Source organism: Pelophylax lessonae, assembly GCF_965119305.1.
Source record: "Pelophylax lessonae genome assembly, chromosome: 2".
NCBI classification, from domain to species: Eukaryota; Metazoa; Chordata; class Amphibia; order Anura; family Ranidae; genus Pelophylax; species Pelophylax lessonae.
In genome coordinates, this window is record NC_138769.1 from 318,681,775 (window position 1) to 318,702,903 (window position 21,129).

General features: G+C 39.5%; 1 protein-coding gene across 1 annotated transcript in view; it reads right to left on the minus strand.

Annotated features, from left to right (window-relative positions):
• The window catches only part of CRYBG2 (crystallin beta-gamma domain containing 2), a 221,013-nt gene that overhangs the window by 60,105 nt on the left and 139,779 nt on the right, over positions 1-21,129 (minus strand). Inside the window, exons 4-9 of the mRNA XM_082248058.1 lie at positions 10,247-14,844; positions 5,880-10,081; positions 5,238-5,285; positions 4,940-5,058; positions 3,679-3,847; positions 2,690-2,829 (exon numbers count right to left, since the gene is read on the minus strand). Of these exons, the coding sequence (XP_082104184.1) occupies positions 2,690-2,829; positions 3,679-3,847; positions 4,940-5,058; positions 5,238-5,285; positions 5,880-10,081; positions 10,247-14,844 (9,276 nt within the window). The remainder of the gene's footprint in view (positions 1-2,689; positions 2,830-3,678; positions 3,848-4,939; positions 5,059-5,237; positions 5,286-5,879; positions 10,082-10,246; positions 14,845-21,129) is intronic.

The following is a 21,129-nucleotide window of genomic DNA, read 5'->3' on the forward strand; positions in this document are numbered from 1 at the left end:
GTCTCCTTTATTTTTGACATGCATATGCACATTTGAGTGAACTTTGGAGATGGAGTCTTAAAGCAACATTTCCCCCTTGGTTGAAAATTTGAGGGATGGGAGTGTTTAGTTTGGTGGAACATTGGTCATAACCATACAGAGCGTTATCTGACTTCTCTAGAATATGGGAGTCATATCACTCTGGTAGCCTTCTGCTTTGTTTGCCTGGTGGCAGAGACTCACCTGGCAAGGGAACCATAGCACTACTTTCTTCATTTTGGAGTGTCATTTCACATATCACTATACCAGTGTGGAGTTTTTGGACTGTCACTATTATATTTTGTTTGGTTTTCCTATTAATTCCTATTTAATATTAAGGGTAGAATTTATGAATGTAGCCCAGCACAGTTCATTTATCAACACAGGGAAGGAGGCTATAGATTGCTGTGCCTAGGAATGACAAAAAGCCACCTAGGAGGAACAGATGGAGCTGGGAGGAGTCTGATGGGAAATGTAAAACAGTGTATAATCAGCGCAATATTAAATTATGTGCCAAAATCCTGTTTGAAAATATAATAGCCTTAACTGAGGCTAAAAATTGATTGTTGCCCTCACCTGACAGAGTGTATCCACCTTAAACTCTCAAAACGAGTAAACATATACCATATTCAGTGTAGCGCAACCAATATAAGTGCAATAAAGTATAAAATATAAATAAACAATGATAAACAAAGTCACAATATGTAAAATCCACCGCTGTGTAATTCAACTGACAGTCCAAAGTGGAAATCTGAAAATAATTGTGATCCAGTGAATTCAGTGACCACCACCCTTGGCTAAATTGCCTGATCACCTCCAAATAATGACCCCACTACAGAGTCACAATCACCATAAAGATTGTTCCACAGGATGCCACCAGGGTGCTCCTCCTCTAGGTGTCTGTAAGCTTCACTGACCTCCTCTTAGGGTCTCAATCATTCATATGCATTCATAAAATTATAAAAGAAAAACACAGCTGTGCTGTGTTTATCAGAGGCTGTATTGCTGCATTGCTCCTGCCAGAGACTGCGCCAGGTAAGGTACTGTCTGCTGCTGCTGAGAACTCCAGGGAGGGAGAGGGCAGCAATTCTTTCCAATATCAGAGTGAGGGGAAAGCCCTGTTTGTGCAGAGTGACCCCTCACCATGGTCCAGAAGACGCATCAGGATTATTGGGAGGCCCTTTGGCCACTTGTTTAATATTGATCCTGGTGATGTTAATGGTGTTTAAAGTTTCTGCCTGCTTTAAAAGAAAAAAAGTGGGAAATGTAGGTTGAATTCAACACAAACATACCCTCCATGGTTGGCGGCATACATTGGGATCCACACCACCATAGGTTGGAAGGGTTACCATATTCTTGATACCTCCAGGTTTTCCCGGCCTCAAGCTACAATTAGATTTGCTCTTATATATACACACTGAACATCCTGTTACCACAGGACTTGTGTGGATCCTTTATTTGTATCATATAGGATCTAATCGCCACCATATATTGGCTACCTTATACCTTTGAGATTCCATTGGCTCCTTGTTTGTAAAAACTATTTGGAAGTGGCATGCCATTCTATTATACTTGAATCAGTCTCTTGTCACCAGCTATCTGCTGGTTATTGGAGCTACCACGCCTAAATTAAATCGTAAGGCTTTAGGATGCCACACTAGACCATATGTGACACTCACAAAAAAGAATTTATCTAAATTCCTACACTTGCTTTAGCTGCCTTCCCTCCTATTGATCCCCTGTGCCCGCCCGGGAGACTTTTTTCGCCATGCATAACATATAGAATTACTCTGATTAATAATGGTCCTGAAGAAGCATACCATGAAACGCGTAGACCTGTTAATCGAGCATTCCTTGCATCAGTCAAGTAGAAATAATTTACCAATCATAATATATATTATTCTTGAATGCATTACCATGTAATGGTATTGGCTTTGTTTTTAATGTGTCCTTTTCTTTGGTATTATGTATAGTTTTTTTGTCTATGTAGGAGTGATCTCTTTTGGCCACTCTCTACTTAATTTTATCATGTAATCAATAAAGATTGTTTTTTCTCTTTTATATTTTGAGTCATACATCTCAGTATGTGCCTTTGAAAGTCCTCTTCTCCCCTTGGAGGGTATGTTTGTGTTGAATTCAACCTACATTTCCCTCTTTTTTTCTTTGAATCATTTCGATGGCGGCACCTATTGGGCTGTTGTTCACTTGTATTCCTTACAACCTTTAGTTTTTTCCATAGGAGTATAAACACTGTTGTGTGAGAGATTGAGTTTTCCAATGGGAGACTCAGTGTCCCACCAACGGCTAACTCTACTGGCCTGTGGTTTAGATAGTGGTTCATTTAACTCTCAGTCAGGTAACCTTGATATTTTGCTGTTACTTGCCACAGATTTATATATTATCTCTCCTGTTACATTTATATATTCATATATTGTTTCTCCTGTTACATTTAGTGTCATGCTTTAGATGCTCTCTATTGAGTTGCATTATCTTTGTCTGTTGTTCCACTAATTTCTTCCTGAGAAAACAGTAGCTCCTTCAACAGTGAGCACTACAGATATGATATGTCTAGGTGGGCAGACTTTATTAGACCTTTAAACCTTTATCCCAGCATTGAAACTTAGTAATATACACTTCACCTGCATTTACCATTTGTGTAGCAGATACTTACAGTCCCTTGTGCACAATGATGGATTCTGTTTTGGTTGGGTAGCCTTGTATACGTGAATCAGGAGTGGCTCCAGTGATTGTCACCTTATTGCCTTCTCCATTTTCTTTCGTAAACAGACTTATCTGTGGAACTTGAAAATCCTATATATGAAGGAAACCAAATTTAATTAGTCTATGAGATGTATCCTTATCCTTATATCCCTACGGTCATGTGACTTTTTATTATATCCTATTAAAGCAGATTTGAGTAAAAAGTGAACCATTCTTATTCCCATGGGTGGCCTCACGACTTATCCAAAAGTGAAACAAATTGTTCATAAAATTATTTTCAGTAAAGATAAATATAAAAAAATAGGATCACCAAACTGCTTTGGTAACATGAAACTTAGGCAGCTTTTTGCCTTATATATCTTGAGAGATCAGTGCCATCAGGTTTTCTCCCTCGTATCTATCCAGCCATCCAAAGCTGGGGATACATTGCAAAATAAATATATTTGCTACTGAAAGATTTAACTATTTTACAACTAGTTTAGAGTAATCTCATTAGCTGCACATTGATTTCTTCTTAAGGGTCAAGAAAGGACCTTTTTCAGGTTCACTAAATGAAAATACACGAATAATCTAGCTATAGCTAATTTGTGCAAATAAAGAGGCCATAAAAGCTAACTTTACAGATATACACCATTTTACACAATCTTGAGTAATAAGAAAACACCTTTCTGTAAATTAAGTCATATTTAGTGACTGCATTTACTCCTGTCCTGAACTCCTTTCTGATAGACTAGGCAAGTATTTCATGAGTGCAAACCCAAGATAATTTGACTGCATCGAGCAAGGGATGCAGAGTTTTATAAAAAGAGTGTACTTGTGAAGCTAAGGAGGAGGGGTAGACAAAAAGGAAGGAAAAGGCTTTGAGACATAAACTACCTATCTATCTAAATATCTAGAGGGAAGGTAACTTTCATTATTATTGTATACATTTTTACTCACCCGAACTAAATGGCGTAATGAACCAATCCAAAATTTGGGTTTCTTTGTATTATTTGAGAGTGTTTCTGATTTTGCTTCCTCAACCTCCCATGGACAGGGCAGATCAGTATCACCTTCTGTTAGCATTACACGCTTGCCACGGAATTGTGGTTTTTCATACAGAAGCCATCTATGTCATTTAAATGTAGGCGTCATTTATTTTATTACAATAATCAAAACCAAAAATCACTGATCTAAAATCAAAAAGGCTAAAATAATAAGAAAAAAAATACACAGTATATATATAGGTATATACACAGTAACTTACAAAGTGAGTACACCCCTCACATTTTTGTAAATATTTTAATATATCTTTTCATGTGACAACACTGAAGAAATTACACTTTGCTACAATGTAAAGTAGTGAGTGTACAGCTTGTATAACAGTGTAAATTTGCTGTCCCCTCAAAATAACTCAACACACAGCCATTCATATCTAAACTGCTAACAACAAAAGTGAGTACACCTCTAAGTGAAAATGTCCAAATTGGGCCCAATTTGCCATTTTCCCTCCCCAGTGTCATGTGACTCATTAGTGTTACAAGGTCTCGGGTGTGAATGGGGAGCAAGTGTGTTAACTTTGGTGTTATCGCTTTCACTCTCTCATACTGGTCAATGGAAGTTCAACATGGCACCTCATGGCAAAGAATTCTCTGAATTTCTTCTGAATTAAATATGCTTAAAATGAGGCAACAGGATAATCTCCAGCCACTAAAGGCAGTCATACATGGATCGAAAGTCAGTTGGATCAGTAGGGACTGGCCAGATCGGCACCCTACTTTTACAGAAGTCGATCTACTGATCGACATCTGTACAACCAGCCTGTTAGGTTTTTCCCAATCAGTGCTGTCAGCTATAGCCGGCAGCACTGATCATTGTATTCTGACAGGAGGGGAAAGATCCCACTGGTCAGAAAACAATAGCACAATGGGGAGGAATTAGAAGGAATGAAAAAAAAAGGATAAATGTATGGGCTCATTAGGAGATTCAAAATATTGCGTGTGTAGCCTAGCTCTTCAACAGCCTGCAGTGTGCCCTAGTTATAATATTATGCTTAGCATAGTGACATAATTGTTTGCTCTACAAGAAAAATGATGCCTGAAGCTGCCTACTTTTCTGCTTTATGGCTTCATGTATCACCCTGTAATGCAATCTGCTCTGCTTTCTCTATCTCTGTTGGGGATGTACTGTATGTGTATAAGTAATTGATGATTGAACTTACCCTCCTCGCACAATGCGGACAGAGACTGTTCCCTGCAACTCCCAATCACTCATGTTACCCACATCACTGTAGATCTCGTGTCTGTGCCCCCTGAACCCAGGCTCAGAAAACAAAATGATCTATTAAACATAAAAGAAACTATGTTACTGAGGTTCAAATATGTGAAATAACAGTTGTATAACATTTAACTCATATAACAGTTATGCTAGAGCAATTCTCAGTTATGCATTTTGCTGCTTCCTCAAGTCCTTCTGTTTATTATGACCCACAAATGTAAAGGAACTGTTTAAACCTTTACCTTTCCTGGTCTTGGATTCAGCTTTCCATGAATTTTCGCTGGGTGTTGCTAAAACAAAACAAAACCAAAAAAAATACCATTACCAACTAATAGTTTCTGAGAGTCCCAACTATTAAAGGGTTACCTTATCTTTACCAAAAAAATACCTATGCAGATGAAGGGAGCTTGCAAAGAAAAGAAAATGTGCAGTTTTGACTAAAGTTAAATAATGATCTTGCTTTAGGTGTCAGCTATTTACATACCCCCAAAGCTTTCCGAGAATCTGAGAAAGAGCTCACTCCTGTGCTAGCAATAAGGTAGGACAGGGGGTGCCTTCTCTATGAGTTTTTTGGCCAGGCTTCAGGAGGTAAGTAAATAGCCTACACCAATAGCAAGGCCATTATTCAACTTTGGTCAAAGCTGCCAACTTTGCTTTTATCTACAGGCACCCCTTTCCTACATAGGGAGGTTTTTTTGTTTTGGTAAAGGTAAATAACCCTTTATGTAATGAAACCTTTTCCCTAGACATATTCATATAGATATACAATTATATCTAAAGCCAAAAATTAAACTATGATTATATATTATCCATTAAACATGTTTAAAATAACCTGCAGGTGCTCAAAGATCAGTTATAAATCATGAAACTGTAACACATCTCACCCAAACATCCGGGAAGACCTTACAAGGTGAAGCTACTGGTGGTTCTAGCTTGGACAGCAACACAGTAGACTTTGAAGCTGGGACATTATTACTCTGGAGCTGTGAGCTGCAATCTTTATCTTCGGGCTTCTGTGCTCCTGAGGCATTGAATAAAGTGTCACTGGCTCTGTTTGCTCCTGATGCACTAGTTAAGGGGACACTGGTCACTTTATTAGTTACTGATGCACTGGTTAAGGAGTCACTGGCTCTGTTTGGTCCTGTTGCACTGATTAAGGAGTCACTTGCTTTGTTTGCTTCTTGTGCACTGGTTAAGGAGTCACTGCTTGTTTTCGTCTCTGGGGCACCAGTTAAGGACTCACTGGCTTTGCCTGCTTCTGTTGTACTTGTTGTGTTTGTCCTTGACACATTGGTTAAGGAGACCATGCCTGTGTTTTCTCCTAATGAACTGGTTAGGGAGACATTGCCTGTGTTTGCTCCTGATGCATTGGTTAAGGAGTCACTGACTGTGTTTGCTCCTGATGCATTGGTTAGGAAGACATTGCCTGTGTTTGTTCCTGATGCATTGGTTAAGAAGTCACTCGATGTGTTTGCTCCTGATGTTTTGGTTAAGGATTCACTGGCTGTGTTTTCTCCTGATGCACTGGTTAAGGAGTCACTGATTGTGTTTGCTCCTGATGTATTGGTTAAAGAGTCACTGACTGTGTTTGCTCCTGATTTGTTGGTTAAGAAGTCACTGGATGTGTTTGCTCCTGATGTGTTGGTTAAGAAGTCACTGGATGTGTTTGCTCCTGATGTATTGGTTAAAGAGTCACTGACTGTGTTTGCTCCTGATGCGTTGGTTAAGGAGTCACTGACTGTGTTCTCTCCTGATGCATTGGTTAGGAAGACATTGCCTGTGTTTGTTCCTGATGCATTGGTTAAGAAGTCACTGGATGTGTTTGCTCCTGATGTGTTGTTTAAGGAGTCACTGACTGTGTTCTCTCCTGATGCATTGGTTAGGGAGTCACTGACTGTGTTTGCTCCTGATGCGTTGGTTAAGGAGTCACTGACTGTGTTTGCTCCTGATGCGTTGGTTAAGGAGTCACTGACTGTGTTTGCTCCTGATGCGTTGGTTAAGGAGTCACCGACTGTGTTTGCTCCTGATGCGTTGGTTAAGGAGTCACTGACTGTGTTTGGTTCTGATGCGTTGGTTAAGGAGTCACTGACTGTGTTCTCTCCTGATGCATTGGTTAGGAAGACATTGCCTGTGTTTGTTCCTGATGCATTGGTTAAGAAGTCACTGGATGTGTTTGCTCCTGATGTGTTGGTTAAGGATTCACTGGCTGTGTTTGCTTCTGATGCGTTGGTTAAGGAGTCACTGACTGTGTTTGCTCCTGATGCGTTGGTTAAGGAGTCACTGACTGTGTTTGGTTCTGATGCGTTGGTTAAGGAGTCACTGACTGTGTTCTCTCCTGATGCATTGGTTAGGGAGTCACTGACTGTGTTTGATCCCGATGCATTGGTTAAGGAGTCACTGACTGTGTTTGGTTCTGATGCGTTGGTTAAGGAGTCACTGACTGTGTTCTCTCCTGATGCATTGGTTAGGGAGTCACTGACTGTGTTTGCTCCTGATGTATTGGTTAAGGAGTCACTGATTTGGTTTGATCCTGATGCACTGGTTAAGGAGTCACTGGCTATGTTACTTACTGATGCACTGGTTAAGGAGTCACTGACTGTGTTTGCTCCTGATGCACTGGTTAAGAAGTCACTGGCTGTGTTACTTATTGATGCACTGGTTAGGGAGTCACTGACTGTGTTTGCTCCTGATGCCCTGGTAAAGGAGTCACAGAATGTGTTTGCTCCTGATGCACTGGTTAAGGAGTCACTGTCTGTGCTGGCTCCTGATGCACTAGGTAAGGAGTCACTGACTGTATTACTTACTAATGCAGTGGTTAGGGAGTCACTGGCTGCATTTGCTCCTATTGCACTAGTTAGGGAGTCACTGGCTGTGTTACTTACTGATGCACTGGTTAGGGAGTCACTGGCTGTGTTTGCTCCTGATGCACTGGTTAGGGAGTCACTGGCGGTATGTAGATTTGTGCTATCAGTAGATGACATGTCCTGTGACCCTATTTGATCTGTTTTCTCCTGCTGTAAATCTTTTTTTGGTTTTATGTAGCTACTGAGAAGGTAGCTACTTTCCAGTCTGGAGAAGGATTTTCCTTCTGAGGTCTCTGATTTTTTATCTAATCTGTCAGAAAGCAATAAAGACCCAATGATAGAGCTCTTTCGCTGGCTTAGACTTTGTGTGATTAATGCTTTGTAGTTTTCACTTCGAGAACCCTCCTCTCCTGAATGTTTTCTCATCAGTTCCAAGGGAGATGATCTAACTGTGATTTTATCAAAGCTTTTTTCCCATGAGAACTTCTTGGGTGATTCCTCTGATTGTTCAGTTTGTTCTGTTGCTTTTGTTTCCAAAGCTGAGTTGTTTTCACTGGGATTGGCGATCACCTTCAGCGTTTCTTCTTTCTCTTGAAATTGCCAGTTGGAATCAGGCTGATCACATTTTGGTGAACCTTGATCTTCTTTTATGGGGGGCAAAGTGATGTGAATAAATTGTGGTGTGGAATGAGGCTGACGACGTGGTTTTTGATACCTTAAAAATTCAGGGGTCTCCAGCTGTCTCAGTTTATTCACCCAGCTCTCCATATTTTCTGGAGACTCTTCCTCGTCACATGGTGCAGCATTTTTCTTTATAGCAGCATTACTGTCTTCATTTGGAGTTTGTGGACTATCTTTACAAATTTTTAAAGTGTCATTTAAAATTGGGCCTGAATTAATTTCTGTAGCAACGCAGGGGATGTCACTTGTTTTTGTGTCCCTTAAATATGAAATTTGTATATCTGATGGTTCCGATGACATCACAGATTCTATGGAATTAGGGATTCCTTTATAACGTCCATATATGTTTTCTTGACTGTTTATTGTCTTTAATTCTGGTAAAGGTATATGACTTTGTTCCTCAAAAACCTGCAAAGCTACCCTGATGGTATCACCTGTGGTTTCTGTATCTCCTAAATATGACATTTTTACATCCAATGGTTCTGAAGGCTTCACATCTGTTATGGAATTAGAAGTTCCTGTATAGAGATCATTTTCATTTACTTGACTGTCTATTGTCTTTAATTCAGGTAAAGGTATATGACTTTGTCTCTCAACGCCCTGTAAAGCTATACTGATGGTATCACCTGTGGTTTCTGTATCTCTTAAACATGACATTTTTAAATCTAATGGTTCTGAAGGCTTTATAGATGCTATGGAATTAGAAGTTTCTGTTGGTAGTTCATTTACAGTTTCTTGAGTGTTAATTGTTTTTAATTCAGATAAAGGTAAATGGCTTTGTCCATCAACACCCTGTAAAGCTACACTGGTGGCATCACCCGTGGTCTCTGTTTCTCCTGAATATGCCATTTTTACATCTAATCGTTCTGAAGGCTTTATAGATGCTATGGAATTAGAAGTTTCTGTCGGTAGTTCATCTACATTTTCTTGAGTGTTAATTGTTTTTAATTCAGATGAAGGTAAATGGCTTTGTCCATAAACACCCTGTAAAGCTACACTGATGGCATCACCCATGGTCTCTGTATCTCCTAAATATGCCATTTTTACATCTAATGGTTCTGAAGGCATTACGGGTGCTATGGAATTGGAAGAGTCTGTATTGAGATTATATACATTTGCTTGAATGTCAATTGGTTTTAATTCAGGAAAAGGTAAGTGGCTTTGTCCCTCATCACCCTGTAAAGCTCCACTAATAGCATCACCTGTGCTCTCTGTATCTCCTAAAAATGCCATGTTGACATCTAATGGTTCTGAAGGCATCAGAGGTACTGTGGAATTAGCAGTTTCTGTATGGAGTTCTTTTAAATTTTGATGAATGTCAATTGATTTTAATTCAGATAAAGGTAAATGCCTTTGTCCCTCAACACCTTGTGAAGGTATATTGATAGTGTCACTTTTGGTTTCTGTGTGTCTTAGATATGAGTTTTGCACATCTAACGGTTCTGATGACATCAAAGGAGCTGTGGAACTATCAGTTTCTATATGTTTTTCATGTACATTTTCTTGATTGTCAGTTTTTTTAAATTCAGGTAAAGGTAAATGATTTTGTTCCTCAGTACTCTGTAAAGTTACACTGCTGGTGCGGCTTGTGGTCTCTGTGCCTCTTAAACATGGAATTTGAACATCTAATGGTTCTGAAGACATCGTGGGTGCTATGGAATTAGAGGTTTCTGTAGAATGTTGATATACATTTTCTTTAATGTCTATTTTTTTTAATTCTGGTAAAAGTAAACCGCTTTGCCTCTCAACACTTGTGGTCTCTGTACCTTTCAAATATGACATTTGTACATCTATTGGCTCTGAAGACATAACATGTGCTAAGGATTTAAAGGTTTCTGTAGATGGTTCATATACATTTTTTTGAATGTCTACCGTTAATAATTTTGGTAAAGGTAAATGGCTTTGTCCATCATCACCCTGAGAAGTTACACTGATTGCATCACCTTTGGTTTCCGTGTTTCCCAAATATGAATTTTGTGCTTTTAATAGCTCTGACGATGCTATGGAATTAGAGGTTTCTGTACCATTTTCATGTACTTTTTCTTGATTGTCTATTGCTTTTATTTCTGGTAAAGATAAATGACTTTGTCCCTCAACATCCTGTAAAGGTTCCAGTTTTTCATCTATTTCATTTTGTGGCAGATATTGTTCCTGTGAAACAGCTATGTCATTTTCTAGATCATCTACAACAGTATTAACCAGATCTTGTTTTAACTCCCTGTTGCTGTTGTCATATGGATGTTCCCTTATATTGACAGCAGTATCCATTGGTTGTAATACCTCGTTGTTTGTGTGGTTCACCTCATGCTTTGATTCTTTAGTGGCCAGTGCTTCTGCTTCTAGAGTAGAATCTAAAGCATCTTCCCCACCATGAATCACTCCATGTTGATCCTCATCCAGTTCCTCTATTCTAGCCTGGCCCGCATCTTCTGACAATTCTTTAACTATGTAATTTGCAGAAAAAATGTCCATAGCATCTTGAGACTGATTTTTAACATCAGTAGTTATGTGTATCTGATCTTCATTTTCCTGACCATTTTCTATTGTTTTTTCCTTTGTAATCTCTAAATTCATTATATCTTCAGATTTTCCCACAGTCACATTTTCACATTCATCCAAAGCTTGTTCCAGCACAGATGTCCACCTTTTATTATCTGCTTCTGTCTTCCTATCTTTATAGACACTTTCTGAAATATCTTCAGGTTTTTCAGGGGACACTACATCAACCTGATCCAAAGACTGGTTTCTTTTGGCATATGTACCTTGATCATGGGTCTCACTTCTAGTTACCTCCTGAAGTGTATCAATTGAAGCAGTAGGAAGTAAGCCATCAACCTGGTATCCTTGGTCTTCTTTCACCCACCATGGCTTTTCAACAATACTTTTATCCACAGCCTCTGAACGCTCAAAAATATTTTCTTGGTTTTTCCTGAAATTTTCTACATCTATACTTTCATTCGCAGTGACATCTGTGGTATATTCTAATTTGGATTTATCTTCTTCCTGTAAAAATGTAAAACTAGAATATTTTCTTCTGTCCCCAAGATATCCTTGTTTCCTAAGTGGCTGATCCCTGAATTCTGCAGATAATACAATTGTCTGTTGCACATTCTGTTCCTTCATGTTAGTAACATCTTTCTCCATCCCTCTATTTTCAACTTCAAATACATTTTCAAACACTTTGTTAATATTTGAGTTTTGAATCACAAAAACAGAAGAATTTTCTTCTGAATGCTTCTTTGTTTCCAGACTGATTACATTATGTTCACCTACGTTCATTTGATCTTCAGATTTGTGACCTAAGGTTTTTTCAGGTACCAAGCTATCAGAAAGTATATTTTGAGTACACATGTCCTGAGTGATGACTGACATGTTAGTAGATTCTTCTTCATTTGTGCAATCATTTTTTTTATTAGAATAATCAAATGAGTCAGTCAATCCAGTAAAATCCTCTCCCATGCTGTCCTTAAAATCTATAATTTTTATAATTATTCCTGCAGTTGAACTTTTCCTAATGTGTGGTGAAGGCTCCTCTGTGTGATTTTCAACTAGCAAATTAGTGGTATTTTTCAATTGGTTATCCCTTATACCAGCATTTATAAAATTTTCCCCTTGGGTAATCAAATCCTCAACTCTGTAAGTTCCTGGATCCCAGGAATGTTTAGCTGAGGTTACCAACACAGGTATGTCTTGTCCAGAATGATTATTTGTATCCACAGATTTATTCTTTATATCTTCAATCTGGTTTGTGGTACTGTCAGTTGCAGGTTTATACATGGGATGTTCAATGACCAGATCACTTGAAGCTTCTTTTTGTACATCTGTCAATGTTACAGAGACCATCGAGTCCTCAATATTATTAAAATGGTTCACAAATTGGTCACTAGAGACTAACATTGAGGTTACAACCACTGGAACAGCCTGGTTTTGCATATTAACACCTTTGGTTTGTTCAGCATAAGCACTGACAGCATCTGTAGCTGGCTGATCTGTGGACTTTTCCAAAGTCTCATTAACTGCAGACTCCAAATAGGCTTTGCTAATGTCTTTCACATCTTTGTCCCTGACTATGCTAGAATCTCCTTTGATTCCTTCACGTATTTCTTGTTTTAGCCTTCCATTTATTTTTTGTCTTGTGTTAATATCTGTTTCTGGTTCCATACTTGTATTTTGTTTTTTTTCACAAACATTTTTATCTTCATCTTTCAAATGACCCCTCAGGGTTTCAATGATTAAACCAGAAGCTTTATCTTTATATGCACTTTTTTGTGAGACAAGCTTGGGTGTGTGTCTTATTTCCATATTTTGGTGGGTTGAAGATAGTCCCTTTTCTTTTTCTTGTTTGTTGATGGGTAACTTTTTAGAAATTTTAATTTCAGTTTTCTTGATGCCTTGATTCAGTTGGTCTACATCAAGGTCAGGAACTTTATCTTCATATGCTGTAAGTAAAGTACTTTTTTGTGAGACAAGCTTGGGTGTGTGTCTTATTTCCATATTTTGGTGGGTTGAAGATAGTCCCTTTTCTTTTTCTTGTTTGTTGATGGGTAACTTTTTAGAAATTTTAATTTCAGTTTTCTTGTTGCCTTGATTCAGTTGGTCTACATCAAGGTCTGGAACTTTATCTTCATATGCTGTAGGTTCAGTACTTATTTGTGTAGCAAGCTCACATGTGTGTTTCATTTCCATATTTTGGTGCATTTGACCTTTTACTGTATACTTCAAATCTTGTTTGTTGATTGGTGATGTTTCAGAAACTTTAATTTCAGTTTTCTTTTTACTTTGATTCAGTTGGCCAGCTTCAAGGTCCACATTGTTTGGTATGTTTTTATTTAATAATGCTGTGTATCTATTTTGAACTGCTTTGTGAGTTGTTGATTTCTTATCTGTACTATTACTAATATCTGATGTGCCATCATCCACAATGTCTTTTGTTATGTTGCTTATAGGTTTGTCACTGTTAACTTCTAAGTGATTGCTGTCATTTGAACTTCCCAGGTCTTTATTCTGAGTGAAAATGGGTTTTTGGAAATCTTTTCTGCTTCTCTGGCTCCTTACAGGCAGATTCTTATTGCTGAACTTTGATGACCGATTATGTGATATCATAGGTTCTTCTTGATTTTCCAAATCCAAGTCATCTGACTCTATTTTGTTTTTTTGTCCTAACCTTAAATTAGTAATTTTGCTTTTTGTCTCAACTGATCGCTTCAAAACTTCTTGTGTCTTATATTCTTCCTGGATCTCATTTTTTAACAAAGCTAAGCCTCTCTCAGTTCTGCTTTTGTCCAGTTTCTCTTTTGTACTAATGTCAGGACTTTCATCAGAGCGCAAATTTGGAGTAACTGTTGTATTGAGTTCTGTTCTGTGTTCTTTTTGTGGTTTTCCTACAGCATGAGAGTTTTTAATTTTTCGAAGTGACTGTATTACCCTGAGATAATTAGTCTGCTCTTCTTTTTGTTGCAATTCTGAATCTGTAATAGAGTTAGAAAAGTTCTCCTCTGTAAAGAAGACATTACTTTTATAGGATGGCATTGGAGTAGCGTCCCTTTGGTTTTCAATTCTCTGTCCAATGAAATGCTTGGTTGGTCGTACCACTGCACTTTCATTTTTCCAACCTTTCGGTGAACCCAGAGAAAAATTATTCTTAATTTTCTGAGAGGGTGAAGTGGGTGTTCTGGGAGCAAGCTGTAAATCTTGTAAAGTGGGTCTGGGGTGTCTTTGAAAAGTTTCTTTGTCCTTGTGGCTATTGTTTAAAAGAGTCTCTGCAAAATCTGTACCAAAGTTATCATTGTTTTCTACAATATCAATATCCTCTATTGTGTCCACATAATTTTCCATTATTATACATGGGTGTAGTTTTCCAGAGCTATCAATAACAGATATAGTGGCCTGTTCGCTTCTTTTTTCTAAATGTTCTTTTTTTAAAGGATTGAAAACCTGAGAGAAAACGGGTCTGTGAAGCCCAGCAGTGGACACCTCCTGGTCAGATACACAATCTTTTTCCCTCTGAGAAACATTCTTAGATTTCACAGGTTCCACATGATGGCTTACAATGTCCTTTGAACCAAAACCCTCAAAGATTTTTTGAATTTTTTTCACATGACCAACATTGGTCTGTGGGGATACAAGGTTATTTGAAATGTTCACGTTTTGTTGATTATCCTTCTTAACAGACCATTTTGATGTGTCACACGATCTTTGTATCTCAGGCGTCCTATAAGCCTGGACTCTTTTTGGAAATGCATTATCTTTTTTTAGTTTATCACGCTTTTCCATGTTAGAGGAATCAATTCTGCAATATTCAGCCACCTGTTCGGAGCCAGAGTGTGTTGGGGGGCAGTCCTCATCTGCTTCCAAGCTGAGGGATCTAGGAACAGAAAAATGGTTTTAGTGAAAGGCTAATTTCATACTAAATATGTTTCTATTCAGGATTAATTAGAACAATAAGTGGACCTGAACATAAAAAAATGAATAATTGCTATCTTATAGGGAACCTCTAAATGAGTGTACATAGGAAGTTCCCTAATATTTTTTTTTATTGAATTCTTCCTGAAAAATAGTAGAGACCTTTTTGAGCCTTGGTACTCCTGCCCCTAAGTCTCATAACTGTATACCTGCACTGTGAGATCATCCAACACACATATGTCAAACACAAGGCCCACGGGCGGAATCTGGCCTGTCAGACCTAGTCATGTCCAGCTCTAATCCTCTGCTCCCACCCCCCACTGTCACAGCTATGGTAAAGCTTTGTTCTCAGCTGTGCCTGGATCTAACAGATCCCTGGACACACTCAGGGTGGGACACAGCGGGGACAGATCTCCAGAATCTGAGAGAGAGAACAATCTCCCTGCAAGGTGAAGCAGAGCCACCTACGCAGGGGGGTACTAGAGTTGAACACACGGGTAGCAGAGGCCCCTACACAGGGAGGTATTAGAGCCGGGCGAAGTAGGAGAAAGTAGAGATGCAAGAAAGCTTTGGGGGTTGGGGTTTCACTCTTTGCACCCCATACCCTGCACTCTGTACATAGCACAACCCTGAACTCTGCACTCTGTACGTAGTTCAATCCCAAACTCTGCACTCTGCGCTCTGCACTTGCGCACCCCTAAACCCTGCACTCTGTATGTAGCACACTCCTCAACCCTTTACTCTGTACACAGCCCACCCGTGAACTCTGCAAGCTTCATACTCCTGAGTACTCCTATCTATCTGAGTAGGTACATGGTCTTACAGATACAACTGGCCCTTTCATGACAGCCATAATGCTGCTGCAGCCCTCGATTAAATTGAGTTTGACACCCGTGATCTGAGATCTAAGGCACTGCTGCCATTGACCTCTAGTCTCACAAAATTTGGAATTAGATTTTGTGACATCACTGCTGTTCTGTTTGTTGGAAAGGACGCAGTAACTAAGGACCTCCCTGCTTCTACTTTATTCAATCTTTCTAAACCTGTGCTTTCTAAATCTTTCCTGTTTCCTTTAAAATAATACAAGCTATCTGAGTACCAGTCATCAGGAGAGTTGCTCTGACATGGGGAAGCAAAGCACTGCTTTTCTACCAAAATGGCCACATCCACACAAAGATACATTATGGAATGAGGCATGGTAAATCAGTATTAAGGAAAAGTTTAGATTCCGGGAGACCACGGCAATACTGGTGACTATTCCTATGCTCTCTTTTTGCCTTTTTGGCACAGCTTCCAGAGTTTAGGTCCACTTTAAAAAAAAAAAAACGAGAAAGCTTCTGGTACCACTGACATTTAATGTTCTGTAAATCTAACAATTTTCTTGAATTTAGTAATTATTAGTCTTACCATGTAAAACTTACTAAGATATTCTATTGGGTGTGCAATGAGTTTCTCTGACATGTGCCGGCAAATGCAAAATAGATTTATCTTATCAGAATGCACAGGTCAGGGCAAGTCAATAAATAGGAACTTGTTCTGGTTTGTCACCAAGCATTGTACTGTATGATTCTGTTTTGCATTCACATCAGGAATGTGACCAGGGCAGAATTGTGTAAAAGCTGGAAAGCAAAGCAAAATAGACAGAGGAAAAGAGAGCAGGCGAATGAAAGAATAAAGCTAATGTTGCTTCAAGGTTATTAGGAAAGAGTGAAAATAAACTTGTGCTGATCTATAGCATTCATTAAGTCTGAATATTCATATAAGGAACCCTTAAAACTAGCTAAATATGACCTTAATGGCTTCTGTATAAAGGTAACACATGACTCACTATTACATTACTCAATTCTGTGTCTGTGATCTGTGCACCTGTATGCATTGTCAGCTACTGATCAGTAAAACTATTGCCTTATAAAGCAAAGTATAAGTAAACAACAATGAACAAGGTGCAGTAACACCTACCTCAAATGTATATTAAAGTGACGTATACTAAACTTAGTAAAGTGATATCCAATTGGTAGCTACAGGGTATAGTACTTCAATGAAAAATATTGAATTATTGATATAAATTGATTAAATATTGATACTAACCTACCTGTGCATATTGTGCTGGTATAATATAAAAGTGATAGAGTTAATTCAGTTAGTGTGTAGCACTTAAAAAGACCAATATACAGTAGACATGTGTAGGAGTGTCCAATAATATATCTATCCATCCAATGCCTTTAGGTATCTCAGCATTAAAGAGACGCTGTTGCCAACTTGCAGGTAAAAGCACATAAAAATCATATATTTATATTAATTACCTGCAACATTTTTGTCTAGATAAACAATGTTTGTTCACTTGCAATGTGCCTTTGAACTTGCTAAAGAATTTGACCACTCCAGCAAGAGTTGATTTTCTAGAATAGCCACAGTTCTCCCTCCCTCCTGACATGTCATAGCCCTTTTCTCTTCTGTGAGAAATACTGTCTGTGCTGACCCAGCTCCTCCTCCCTTCCCATTATCTCCCTTCATAACTTTTTATGCAGTTGCAAGGAGAAGAGTAAAGGGGAATACAGTGCCATAGAATGCCACCTGGAAGGAGTTCCAGGCCTTTTGGAGGTCTACACAAGGGAGGCCTTTTCAAGTGAGTGGCATGAACACAATACAATAAATGCGTGTATCATCTTATAACAAGGTTGTTGTTGAAATAAATTATCTGGCAATAGTGTCTCTTTAAGAAAAGCATACCGGCTTTGCCCCATATTATATACTGAATTCACCGTTCACATTATCTCAGTTACTCGAAAATATTCATGAATCAGCTGATCTAAATCCTATTTTCAGTATCCTTGTGGGACTGCTGTAGGTAACACAGCACAGCTGCCCAAGTACAATTAGTACTTTGCAATTTGCACTATTTTAGCACCAAGCTCGGTTAAAACTGCTGTGACCAGGGCTGCTGTTAGAAATCCCGGGGCCCTGTACAGACTACCTGGCAGACCCCCCCCCCCCCCCCCAAGGAAATATTAAAGATATATTTAGCTAAAATTACAACAAAAATCACTATTATCAGACACAAATATAACATAACTCGCATAATTCCTGCTAAATCTAAAAAAAAAACTATGTTAAATAAAAAAGATGAGATGAGAAAAATATACAGGCTGGGCAGTTGGAGCTCAGTGATCAGAGAGACAGAGAGAGAGAAACAAAGTTACAATTTACAAATAAACTCCTGAGCAGAGATAAGTGCTGGGAGGGGGGGGGGACACAAGGGAGGGGGATTAGTGAGGGACAACCGTCTCTTTCTCAACAGATAAAAGCTGATAGCAGGGAGAGGGACAGATCAGATTCAGGTGCTGGAGGAAGATTTCTGTATTTGTTGTCCATCACTAATCCCCCTCTCTGTGTGGGCCCCCCTGTGTGCTCGGGCCCCCTACAAGAGGGCTGGTGGTCCCCCCCTATCAGCGGCCCTGGCTGTGACATGGGAACAGACCTGTGATACCCCAAGTCGCATGACATGTCAGTTTCAATGTTTCCCTATGAGAGCCGTCCTAACTGATACTTCACAAGTCACTCCTACTTTAGAAAAAGATTCCTGCACTACTTTGGTCCACTTAGGTGCGATTTCAGCCCTTGTACAAGCTTCAAAATCGCATTCAAGTCGGATCGAGACGGAAGGAAGTCGCAGGACAAATTCGGAGGCAAAGTCGCAGCAGTGTCAACCGAGCCTAAATCTATAGTTGGAACAAAATTCAGAATCATCCTACTGGTTTGTGAAATTGCCCTTTTCTTTTTAAATAAACCCACATATTACAAAATAGAAAAAAAGAAATGTCACCAAGGGATTTTGGTCTACGACACATTATTTCTGCTGGTATCACAATACTGCGACAGTGACTATTCTCTGTGCACATACTTGCTGTGTGCTGTCATGTATGTCATAGTTCAAAGCAGTCTGTCAGCTGATTCCGTTTTGTCTATTCATTTGGAAGGTATTTAAAAAATACACACACGTACATACGCTATAAAACATTACAATTCTCTAACTTACCTAGATCCTGCTTTTTAAAATGAAGTACGATTTGCTAGAGCAGCACAGGTAGTAATGGGAAACACATAGGCACTCCTGTATTACAAGTTATCTATACTTCCCTACTCTCACCTACTCCTCCCCACCACCCCCCACCCTGAACTTTGTATTTCTACTCTGTGACTGACAGAATACAGAGTCCAACTACAGCAGCCAAGCCCTGAAGGTTACAGAAAATATGAAGATTTTACTTAGACACCCTGGCTTGAACATTTTTTTAAATATACCGTATCTCACAAAAGTGAGTACACCCCTCACATTTTTGTAAATATTTTATTATACCTTTTCATGTGACAACACTGAAGAAATGACACTTTGCTACAATGTAAAGTAGTGAGTGTACGGCTTGTATAACAGTGTAAATTTGCTGTCCTCTCAAAATACTGTAATTTATGACAGTGCGAAAATGGATACAGGATTCCAGAGTATTAATTATGAGCGGAGAAAATGGTTTATACAGCTTTCTCTGGATTTTGATGACAGGTGCGCTCAACCCAAAAGCCAGGAGGTCTCAGGCTAGGAGAGAGGAGGGCTTCAGACAGGTGTCAGGAGATCCCGTATTGAGAGGCCAGAGCATGGGCCTGTGCAGCAGGGTGCTACGACTAAAGGCTGAGAGCCAGGAGAACCCAGGGAGCCAGGTGAGATAGTCTGAGGGACCATTAAAAAACCAAAGGCCAAGGTTTAGGGCCTAAGCAGGGGTACTTCTGAAGAGATAGCCTTAAACTTTAGTTCATGACTTGCATGTGCTCACTGAAAATGCTCAACAGCACTAAGTTAAAGTGATTCTAAAGGAAAGAATAAAAAAAAAAAAAAAATAATAAAAAACATGGTATACTTACCTGCTCTGTGCAATGGTTTTGCACAGAAAAACCCCGATCCTCTATTTGTCGAGCCACCCGCCGTCAGTCCTGGCTTCCCCCTGCCGAATGCCCCCAATAGCAAGCCTCTTGCTATTGGGAGCACTCAAGCAGGTTAGCTCCCAATTCACGGTATCTCCTCATTGGCTCACTGGCCGTGATTGACAGCAGCAGGAGCCAATGGTTCCCACTGCTATATGAGCCAATGAGGAGAGAGAGATTCGGAAGAGCCGCTGCTTTCATGCACATTGGGGGATTGAGATGGGGCTATGGTAAGCATGGGGGAGGGTTAAGGTTTTTTACCTTAATGCATAGAATCACTATATATATATATATAGATATACCTATATATCTATATCTATATAGATATATATATATACACTATATTGTGAAAAGTATTGGGACACCTGCCTTTACACGCAAATTAACTTTATTGGCATTCCAGTCATAGTCCGTAGGGTTCAATATTGAGTTGGCCCACCCTTTGCAGCTATAACAGCTTCAACTCTTCTGGAAAAGGCTGTCCACAGGGTTTAAGAGTGTGTTTATGGGAATGTTTGACCATTCTTCCATAAGCGCATTTGTGAGGTCAGGCACTGATGTTGGACGAGAAGGCCTGGCTTGCAGTCTCCACTCTAATTCATCCCAAAAGTGTTCTATCAGGTTTAGGACAGGACTGTGCAGGCCAGTCAAGTTCCTCCACCCTAAACTCACTCATCCATGCCTTTATGGACCTTGCTTTGTGCCGTGGTGCGCAGTCACGTTGGAAGAGCAAGAGCCATCCCCAAACTGTTCCCACAAAGTTGGGAGCATGAAATTGTCCAAAATGCCTTAGCATGCTGACGCTTTATGAGCTCCCTTCACTGGAACTAGGGGGTCAAGCCCAACCCCTGAAAAACAATCCCACACCATAATTCCTCTCCACCAAATTATTTGGACCAGTGCACAAAGCAAGGTCCACAAAGACATGGATGAGTGAGTTTGGAGTGGAGGAACTGGACTTGTCCTGACCTAAACCCGATAGAACACCTTTGGGATGAATTCGAGTAGACACTGCGAGCCAGGCCCTCTTGTCCAACATCAGTGCCTGACCTCACAAATGCGCTTCTTTAAGGATGGTCAAACATTCCCATAGACACACTCCTAAACCTTGTGGACAGCCTTCCCAGAAGAGCTGAAGCTGTGATAGCTGCAAAGGGTAGGTCAGCTCAATATTGAACCCTACAGACTAAGACTGGGATGGCATTAAAGTTCATGTGCGTGTACAGGCAGACATCCAATACTATTGACAATATAGTATACATATACTATATAT